At 45.3% G+C, this 11,145-nt stretch overlaps 1 protein-coding gene across 3 annotated transcripts in view; it reads right to left on the bottom strand.

Moving 5' to 3' along the window:
* Window positions 1-10,671, bottom strand: part of LOC137560928 (uncharacterized) — a 121,286-nt gene extending 110,615 nt beyond the window's left edge. For all 3 annotated transcript variants that reach the window (XM_068272110.1, XM_068272111.1, XM_068272109.1), the window contains exon 1: window positions 10,595-10,671. In XM_068272110.1, coding sequence (XP_068128211.1) covers window positions 10,595-10,637 — 43 coding nt within the window. In that variant the 5' untranslated portion in view covers window positions 10,638-10,671. The remainder of the gene's footprint in view (window positions 1-10,594) is intronic.
* Between the last annotated feature and the right edge of the window lie 474 nt (window positions 10,672-11,145).

Below are 11,145 nucleotides of genomic sequence, written 5' to 3' on the forward strand. Positions count from 1 at the left end.
GTTCGAATCCCAGCCAGGTCAACATCTGCAAGGAGTTTTGTATGTACTCCCCATGTCTGTGTGGGTTTACTCTGGGCATTCCGGTTTCCTCCCACATCCCAAAAACATACAGATAAGTAAATTGGCTTCCCTCTAAAATTGGCCCTCGGCTACAATACACACACGACACTATATAGACATATGACTATGGTAGGGACAAGATTGTGAGGTCCTCCGAGGGACAGTCAGGCCCAGTGAACACCGAGCGTTTTTAGCAGCAATCCACCAACCGCATCACCTGTGATAACGCTTGGCTAATGTATTTCAATCAGATGGTGCAGACCAGCGGTTTGAGGTTTTTAGCAATCCGCAAACGTGCCTCCTGCTGCATGTTTGCGGTTTGCAGTAGCGTTTCTGCCTCAATGTAAAGTATAGGAAAAACGTAAACCGCTCTGGAAAACGCTACATCAGAGCAGTTTTCCAGGCGTTTTTGTTGCAGTAGCTGTTCAGTAACAGCTTTACTGTAACAATATCGCTCCCAAAAACACTAGGTATGTTTAGAAAACGTCTCTAAACATGCCTAGAATCGCTCTGAAATCTGCTCACAAAAACGCCTAGTGTTTTGCGGATCTGCTAGCGGTTTTGGTGTGCACTGGGTCTAAGTGACAAGAGTATATATTCTGTACAGGTCTGCGGAAGATGTTGGTGCTATATAAATACTAAATAATAATAATACTACAATGGTTAGTGGTAGGGAGAGAAGGTCCCCTGCACTTTGGAATCAAGATATAAGAAGAAAGGGAGACAGAGAGGACAAAGGAAATAGAACGTGGAATAGAAAAGAAGTAAAATTGACAGGAGAAGATAGAAGTATGCAGAAGAATATGACATCACAACCTACAAATATATAATAAAATATATATGCTGAAGTAGAGAAAAGAAAAAAAAAAAAAAGAAGAAAAGAAAAAAGATAAAAATAGAATACAGCTAAAAAAGATGAAATCATACTTAACATTAAGGCTTCTTGCACACAGGGACGTTACAGGCGCACGTTAGTGCAGCCTGTAACGCTCCCCCAACGCACAGCAATGTAACACAAGTGGGCTGCATGCTGTGCGTTCTACGCGTTAGACTGTTTGCACATGCTCAGTCATGTTGGGGAGGAGCGGAGAGCGGCCGGGCACATGGCTAATTAATATTCACTGCACTCAGTGATGTGCAGTGTTTACTTCCTGGAGCGTCCGATTGGTCGGGCGGGACCACGTGATGCCGCATGCGTCCAAGAGTACGCATCACGGCATCACGGACACCAGAGTGAGCTGCACAACGTGGCTCACTCCGACGTCCACACCAGAGAGCACCAGGCGTTGCGTTAGGGGCACGTTATGTGCCCTATAACGTCCCCTAAACGCAACGTCCTGGTGTGTAACTAGCCTTAAAGGAAACGTAAATCAAACAGAAAAAAAAAGAGTTTCTCTTACCTGGGGCTTCTACCAGCCCCCTGCAGAGGCCCTGTGCCCATGCCGGTCATCATCGATCCTCGGGTCCCCCACTGTGGGTTAGTTTCAGTTTCCACTGGCTGGCCAGTCGATGGTTACTGCGCTTGTGCGACCCTAGCCATGCACGACCTCGCGTATCCGGGAGCATCCTGCGCAGTGTGTTATTTCCGAGGACTGCGCCTGCGCAGGATGCTCCCGGTGACGCGAGGACGTGCACGGCTAGGGTCACACAAGCGCAGTGGTTATTGACTGGCCAACCAGTGGAAACCAAAACTAAGCCATGGCGCTGGACCGGAGGATCGTTCCAGGACAGTGCAGGTATACAGGACACAGGACATCTCCAGGGGGCTGGTAGCCCCAGGTAAGTTAAACTTTTTTTTTTAACTTTGATTTCGGTTCATGTTAACGGTTTATTATAAATAATAAAAGGTCAAAATGATCCCTTTTACCCATTTACACATCTGGTGCTCTTTTATTGCTAGAGGGACCTCCCCGATTTCAAGATAAGCAAATTGTATGCAGTTTTGAATAGGAATGGCTGGAAATGCTTATTCCACCGAAAATTCCAATTTCTGCCAATGCCAATTTCTGCTTTTTCGAGTTTCATTTTTCCTATATTACATTTTTCCGATTTTCAAGCAGTATTTTTTTTTTTTTTTTTTTGCATCCGAGAATGCAAAAAATGAAAAAAAAAAAAAAAATCGGAAAAGTAGATATTGGATAAACGGATTGATGATTCGATTTTTGCAGAAAGAAAATCTTCATTCACTAATTGATCCAATGCTTCCGAGTTCTGTGATTGGGCTAAAATTATAGAGTTGCGGTAAATCAGATTTCCACAGAATTCCAATTTCCAAATTCTGATCGGAAATGCAGAAATTTCAGCTCCACAGAATCTGAATGGGTATCCTTAGTTTTGAATTGGGTCAATCAAAATAATCAGGAAATGCACGTGATTGGCCTAGTTCCAAGCTGCATATTATTTAAAGAGAACCTGTAACAAAAAAAAGTTGCCATGGGGGGTACTCACCTCGGGAGGGGGGAGCCTCAGGGTCCCAATGAGGCTTTCCCCTCCCCTGTAGCTGCAGGCAATCCAGCGCTGGCTCCCCCGAAGTGTCCCAGAATCTTCCCTCGACAAGGCTGACAAGCGCTGATAAGCGCTGATTTATTTACCTTCCCTGGCTCCAGCGGGGGCGCTGTTGCGGCTCTCAGCACAGAGATGGGCGAAAATAGCCGATCTCTGTCGGGTCCGCTCTACTGCGCAGGCACAGGAGACTTGCACCTGTGCAGTGGAGCGGCCCAACAGCGATCGGCTATTTCCGCCTATCTCCGAGCAGAGAGCAGATACTGCGCCTGCGCTGGAGCCAAGAAGGTAAATATTTACATCCCCGCTGTTCGGGGAGCTTTATCGCCGCCGCTGACCGAGGAGGACAGGGGAAACCTCAATAGGATACGGAGGCTTCCCTCATCCGAGGTGAGTACCCCCCGGGGAGGTTTTTTTTGTTACAAGTTTTCTTTAAGTTGCCTGGGAAAATGATCAGCCTCCCATAGACCATTAGTACCTGAAATATGAAAAACTGCACTGATCAGGGTGATTTTAGGCCTTGTTCACACGCTTTCCCCGCACTGAGTGATTACTTTAATTTTTTTAATTTTTTTGCAAATCGATCTGCTCTGCGTGTTATAAGCGCTTTTCTAAGCGCTTTGGCAGAGCAATTATTTAAATCACTTCCAGACATCAGTCAGGAAGTGATTATTTTGCCCCCGAATTGAATAAATACAATGTATTTATTCATGAAAGCGCTGGGGAAATCGCTATACAAAGTGCTCTTTCAAGTGCTTTTCGATTTCCCTATACCTTCCATTCAGGGCAAATCGCCCTGGAAATGGTCCATGCAAACGGAACGCCCCAATGAGAACTATCTCATTGGAAAGCATACTGTAAGCACTTTAAGGGTGATTCATACAAATTGCCCGCGCTTCAAATTTCCCAAAAATGCCTCCAGTGTGAACAAGCCCTGAATGTTTTAACAAAAGTGTCATGTCACTGTCCACATCTGCATTTGATGGATTTCTAAATGACTCATTGAGCTGGCAATGAGTTCCCAGGGAAGTCAGTGGTCTTGTTTATATTTAGATCGCTTCCACCATATATGAATTCATTCTCCTGACCAGAAAGTTTCACCAAAACCATACTAGCATGACAAATACTCAATAAGGCCTAGTGCACACCAGAGCAGTTCGGCTGCGTTTTGCGATCCGCTTGCGGCTGCGGATCCGCTTGGGTAATGTATATCAATGGGCTGGTGCACACAAGAGCGGGAGGCGTTTTGCAGAAACGCATACTCCCGGGCTGCTGCAGATTTTGGATTGCGGATGCGTTTCTGCCTCAATGTTAAGTATAGGAAAAACGCAAACCGCTCTGAAATACGGCACTTCAGAGCGGTTTTGCAGGCGTTTTTTGTTACAGTAGCTGTTCAGTAACAGCTTTACTGTAACAATACATGAAATCTACAACACCAAAAACGCTTCACAAAACCGCAAAATGCTAGCTGAAACGCTACAGAAAAAGAAGAAAAAGCGTTTCAAAATCTGCTAGCATTTTGCGGATCTGCTAGCGGTTTTTGGTGTGCACCAGGCCTCTGTCCTACAGCAAAGGCTAAAGAAAAACCACATACTGTGCTGAAGTTTCTATTGCACATGCAAGATATATGAGGAATTGGGAAATGAAGAGTGATATCATAATATATGGTTAGTTAAAGTGGACCTGAACTCAGAACTTCCTCTCTGCTCCAAAAGATAAGCAACATTTCTTTGTTAGGGCTGGTGCACACCGAGCGGGTTTTGTTGCGTTTTTACAGCCGCTTGCGGCTGCGGATCCGCTTGGGTAATGTATTTCAATGGGGTGGTTCACACCAGAGCGGGAGGCATTTTGCAGAAACGCATACTCCCGGGCTGAGGCATTTTTTGGATTTCGGAGGCGTTTCTGCCTCAATGTTAAGTATAGGAAAACCGCAAACCGCTCTGAAAAACGGCACTTCAGAGCGGTTTTGCAGGTGTTTTTGTTGCAGAAGCTGTTCAGTAACAGCTTTACTGTAACAATATTTGAAATCTGCTACACAAAAACGCACCCAAAACCGCAAAACGCTAGCTGAAACGCTTCATAAAAATAAGAAAAAGCGTTTCAAAAACCGCTAGTGTTTTGCGGATCTGCTAGCGGTTTTTGGTGTGCACCAGGCCTTACAGCTGATACAAATCCTGCAATAAACCTGCATAATTCTGCAGTGTGTCTACTTACTGCTTTGAGACATAGGGTTAACATCCTGCATTTACAAATTAGCTGCTCTGCCAAGGCAGCCAGCTGACACAGCTGAGAGACCAAATTACAGTTGTAATTAGGCTTAGATGAGGGGGAAATAGACAAGCTAAACTCTCTAAATACATCCAGGGTGCATTTCTCTATGTTTTTCTTCTGTCCTGCGCAAAAGTTCAGGTCCACTTTAAAGAGGAACATTAACTATAGATTAGCCACACTAGTATAGGGTCTTAGAACAAACCCTCGCTTGAAAAGGTCAATAGATGTCCTCTCATTTCCTTCTGAGCGCTATTATGAGTCACTGAGCTGTACAATTCAGTGGAGATTGTTTTGGTTTGTTTTTACCCTTGAAAGCAGGTGAATTTCATGAGAACTTGCTTGCAAGGTATAATTCTGGTGAACTGTGTACTCTAAAAACAGTAGTGTTGCGCTTACAGATCAAACTGGATAATGCAATATTATGCAAGATGGCTTTTTTAAGCACTAGTTGTTGTAACTAATGTGGGAAATTAAGCCATTTTTTAATATATATATTTTTTAAAACATGTAGCTAATGTTTTAAGACCACAAGGTCTTTTATTCAGGGAAAACAGTACATCATTTCAAGTCTCAAAAGGGCATCTGGCTCAAAAAACTTGCAACCACAGTGTTACATCTTCACCATTTGTCTCATACCTTAAAGGGAACCTTAAAGAAGCACTTAAGTAAAAAAAAAAATGAGTTTTACTCACCTGGGGTTTCCCTCAGCCCCCTGCAGCTGATCGGTGCCCTCGCCGTGTCTCTCCGATCCTCCCGTCCCCGCCGGCGGCTACTTCCTGTTTCGCCGTCAGGACCTGACAGGCTGGGAACGCGAGTGATTCTTCACGTTCCCAGCCACAATTTCGCCCCCTATACTGCTATTGCAGCAAGGAAGGCTGCAGCAGCAGTATAGGGGGAGATATTGTGGCTGGGAACGCAAAGAATCACTCGCGTTCCCAGCCTGTCGGGTCCTGACGGCGAAACCGGAAGTAGACACCGGCGGGGACGGGAGGCTCAGAGAGACACGGTGAGGGCACCGATCAGCTGCAGGGGGCTGAGGGAAGCCTCAGGTGAGTAAAACTCATTTTTTTTTTGACTTAAGGTTCACTTTAATCCTGGAAAATAGTGATGCTCAACTCCGACGCGGATGAAATCCAGATAGTTGTTATCTGGATTTCATCAGGTTAAATTCAAATCACCTGTGCGGGGTGGGGGGGTAATCTTACCTATCTGACGTCTTCTTAGGTCCGTCCCTCAGCGCCTCCCATGACGTGGTCCACGTGCCGAGGGACGGACCAAAGAACACATCAGACAGGTAAGCATGACTGCACAGGTAACTGGGTGAAATCCGGATAGCAACTATCCCCGAATTCGGATTTGAGCATCCTTGGTTACAGTAAGTTACAGTGACAAAAAAAGGTAATTTATAGCACACTTTATTCTGGACTAAATGTACTTTTTTTTTGCTATGATATTGTCTAAAAAACACCACAACAATGAATAGAGGAGTATAGTACATTATTCAGGGTACAAAAAAACACTTTCTATATCTATCTATTGCTATGTGTTGGTTTGTAACCCCGCCCTCCCAGTGATGCTTACTGTAGCCTAGGCTACGATGTTACACAGCCTTCAGCCCCAGTACACTCTGGGAGACAATGTGTTGTTTCTGCTCACTTCAGAACATGCAACAAACACTTTGCAGTGATGCACCTTCCCAGCAGTTAAAGGACCCTGAGGTGAAAATAGACTGATTAGATAAACAATTGTATCTATCCTATAAACGACTTTTTAGGCATCCCACAGGTTTAATTTATATGTAAATCCTCTTTTTAAATTTTTTACTGTTTCATTATTTCTGCTCAGTGACACATTGATTTAAAGTGGTCTGAAACTCGGTCATAACATTCAATACAAATGTGTTTTCCTACTTTTTATTACTCATAGTTATCATATTCGCTTTTGTGCACAAGTAATATTGTCTGTCTGCAAATTACAAGTTTCCAAAGTGTAGTTTTTCTTTCCCTGAAAGCTGTCATTGCATTTTATTCTAGCTGCTTTTTATTATATATTAAAATCTTCTAATGAGTTGTTCTGAACTCTGTGTGTGCCTGAAGCAGAGACAGCTAGCTTTTCAGAAAGTGTTTTTACTTGTACAAACAAATGTATCAACATTGGAATGTAAACAAAGATACTGTTATCTCCAGTTTGAATTCGGATTTGAAGCTGAATTGCAGGACAAAGTGCTTTGTTTAACCATTTTAGCGATTTTCTGCTAAAAATATGTTTTGAGGTATAGTAGCTTTAAAGCTGTGAGATGAGAAATCTTTTACAGCAAAGTAGAAATACTGACTTCCAGACCACTTTAAGTATGCCAGAGCTAAAATCTATGAATTCTTGACCCCGTTCTATCTCTTTTGCTGCTCTCAGAAGCCATTTTCTGCTAGGAAAGTGATTTATAGTTGTAATTCCTTATTAGTGATGCTTACGCTGTAGTCCGATCCAGTCCCAATCCAGAAAGAAACTTGCATACCTGATATTTGAGGGCTCGTTTCCACTAGTGCGGCGTGCGTCTCGTAGACGCACGCCGGCACTGAGCGGGTGGGCGGGATCACAGGTGAATCCCATGAGCCGTGCCATGCACGGCTATGGGAATTGCAGCCTCTGCCGTGAATTCTGTAGGGGGTTCCGGCCGAATCGCTACTGCAAGCGATTCGGCTGGCGGCGCCGTTATCCCCTATGGCAGAGTTTCCCTGCGCGATTTGCCTGCGGGGAAACTCTGCGGATTCGCGGCCGTTTCCGTGACAGTGGAAACGGGCCCTTACTCTTTTTGGCAGAGAAAGAAAAAAAGGATCACAGCACAGTTATTAGTGCACTTGGCACTGCACATGCACACGTCTATCTCTTCATGTCTCATGTCCCCTTGGTATCCTTTAAGATGTCACCACATGAGATCAATGTCAGAATGTAAATCAGGGAGAGGAAAGATTTTACAATGGTCAAACACTGACTAAATAATCTTTAAATAAACATTGTAAAATAATTAAATATAAGCATTTTTTTGTCATTTAGGGCTGGTTCACACTGCAAGAGCTTTTTCTAAGCGTCTGTGATTTGAAAAGCTCTTGCTAATGTAATGCTATGTTTGATCTCACTTAAGCGGTGTGATTTTATAAAAATCCCCCATAGCATTGCATTAGCATTAAATCAGCAGCACTTAAAAAAAAAATCTTGCTGTGATAGGCCTCGTTCACATTGCGTTCCGTTCTCATGGTCGTCCGTGTTGGGCGTTTTTTGACGCTTTTTTCTAAGGGTTTTCCGTCGATTTCTGTGCGCTGGGCGTTTTTGCTAAGCTTTTTTGTAAGTGGTTTTCCTGAGCGTTTTTTTAATTCACTCCCTGACGCAGTTCAGGAAGTGAACTCTTTGATCTGGAAATGAATAAATACAATATATTCTTAAAAACGAGAACTCGATGCACAAAGCGATTTTGTGAGCCTTTTTGCGTTTTTTCCTATACCTCCCATTCACTGGCGTACCTACTGGGGATGCAACCCCATCGGCCACAGGGAAGCCCGGGGCCCCTCCCCTCTGGGGCCCGCCAGCCGTGTGTGGGGAAAGCGCTGCCGCCCCCGATTGTGGGACCCCCCAGCCAGGTGTGGAACTGGCCGCAGCGTCTAATAGACGCCGGGCCAGTTCATTCCCCGCAGCCCTGCAGTCTCCCGGGAGGCAGAGCACGGCAAGATGGCTGCCGAAGCCCTGCACTGGAGACTATTTATGTCTCCAGTACAGGGCTTCGGGAGCCATCTTGCCGTAGCCCTGCACTCTGCCTGTCAGCGCGGGAGATGTGCTGCAGGAGGATCGTCTGGGAGCTGCGAGCCAGATGCCGGGAGAGGAGACTTCTGCCAGGTGAGTGAATTGTTTTTTTTTTTCACAGGTGCAATTTTTTTTTTCTGGTAACTGCTGCCCACATTGCTATTTTCTGGTAACTGCTGCCCACATTGTGATTTTCTGGTGACTGCTGCCCACATTGCGATTTTCTGGTGACTGCTGCCCACATTGTGAGTTTCTGGTGCCTGCTGCCCACATTGCGATTTTCAGGTGACTGCTGCCTACATTGCGATTTTCTGGTAACTGCTGCCCACATTGCGATGTTCTGGTGACTGCTGCCCACATTACGATCTTCTGGTGTCTGCTGCCCACATTGCGATTTTCTGGTGCCTGCTGTCCACATTGCAATTTTCTGGTGCCTGCTGCCCACATTGCGATTTTCTGGTGCCTGCTGCCCACATTGTGATTTTCTGGTGCCTGCTGCCCACATTGCGATTTTCAGGTGACTGCTGCCCACATTGCGAGTTTCTGGTGCCTGCTGCCCACATTGCGATGTTCTGGTGACTGCTGCCCACATTACGATGTTCTGGTGTCTGCTGCCCACATTGCGATTTTCTAGTGACTGCTGCCCACATTGTGATTTTCTGGTGACTGCTGCACACATTGCGATTTTCTGGTAACTGTTGCCCACATTACGATGTTCTGGTGTCTGCTGCCCACATTGCGATTTTCTGGTGACTGCTGCCCACATTGCAATTTTCTGGTGCCTGCTGCCCACATTGCGATTTTCTGGTGCTGCTGCCCACATTGCGATTTTCTGGTGACTGCTGCCCACATTGCGATTTTCTGGTGACTGCTGCCGACTTTACGATTATTTTCTGGTGACTGCTGCCCACATTGCGATTTTCTGGTGCCTGCTGCCCACATTGCGATTTTCTGGTGACTGCTGCCCACATTACGATTATTTTCTGGTGACTGCTGCCCACTTTACGATTATTTTCTGGTGACTGCTGCCCACATTATGATTATTTTATGGGGAAATGCTGCTCACTTTACGATTATTTTATAGGGAAATGCTGCCCAATTTGCAATTAATTTCTGGTGAAATGCTGCCCACTTTACGATTATTTTATGGTGAAATGCTGCCCATTTTACGATTCATTTCTGGTGAAATGCTGCCCAATTTACGATTAATTTCTGGTAAAACATTGCTGCATTAGGATTATTTTATAGTGAAACGCTGCCCCATTATGATTATTTGGCGCCTGTGGGGGGCCCCATCCTCATTTTCGCAGGGGGCCCAGTGATTTCTAGTTAAGCCCCTGCTCCCATTACAGCAAAAATGCCTCGAAAATGGCCCAAGCACCGCTTTTCTGACCTGACAGCAAACAGAACACTCCAATGTGAATTACACCATGGCAAAGCATGATGTAACCGGTTTTAGTCAGGTTTTGAAAAAACTGACGCGGCAAGAAAATGGCAAAAACGCCCTCAGTGTGAACGAGCCCAGAACGACCCCTACGTTACATTCAGTAAGGTTCCTCTTACAGTGCATGTACAGTAACACTCAGTGGCATAGCTAGAGATTATGGGGACCCAGAGCAAAACTTTCGGGGGCCCTTGGATGTAGACACTCTTGAGCAATGTCACCTGCCCCTACCCTATGGATATGAGTTAACAGGGCATTTATATTCTTATGCTTTCTTCACTGCATATAGTCCATGGACACTGAGACAAAGTGAGAGTGGAGGAACAGAAGAAAGTTAATAGGGAATATATCAAGTACTACCTGGGCACCCTCTGCTCCAGGGCCCCATAGCAGCTGCTATGGCTAATGCTACACCCTGGTAACACTCCGAGCAGATTAGGTTATGCACAGATAAGAACAAGCAAACATTAATGCCTTGAGTTGGGCTTTGAAAATGCATCAATGGGCAGAATCACTAAAACTTACCCTGGATGAGGAGTGACAGCAGAAATACTTTGGCAGTTTCCATGCTGGATGACTGATTCTACCGAGCTGCTCAGTCCCCGTGGGCTGACTTCTACAGAATGAACATCACCAGCTGGTTTCCTGAACTTTGTAAACTGTGGCGTAACTTACCCAACTACTTCTTGTTTTTCATGCTGCAAATATGCATGTGCTTATACAAACAAAATCAAGCAAGCTGAATGCCTATTAGCCTTTAACAACCCCCCACCACCACCACCCCTGCAGTATGATTCTTTCCGGATTTTAGGGTCTTAAAGCGGTGCAGTTTTTTTGCAGCAGCCCCAGCATTTACTCACTTTCCTGTCATCCAGCGGTGCAGTTCTCCCTCTGTCCTCTAGGTGGCACTTTAAATTTGTAGTGAGAATGCCGTCTGTCGTCATGATGACAGACGGCGATCTCACTTGGGGGATGCAAAGCCTCGGAGGACAGGAAGGAGAATAGCTGAATCTCTGGGGATGTGAGTGAAGACCTACGCTGCACGCTATGCTCTGCACAAGGCTCCCGGCGGCTAC

Source organism: Hyperolius riggenbachi, chromosome 3 (genome assembly GCF_040937935.1).
Source record: "Hyperolius riggenbachi isolate aHypRig1 chromosome 3, aHypRig1.pri, whole genome shotgun sequence".
Taxonomy (NCBI): domain Eukaryota; kingdom Metazoa; phylum Chordata; class Amphibia; order Anura; family Hyperoliidae; genus Hyperolius; species Hyperolius riggenbachi.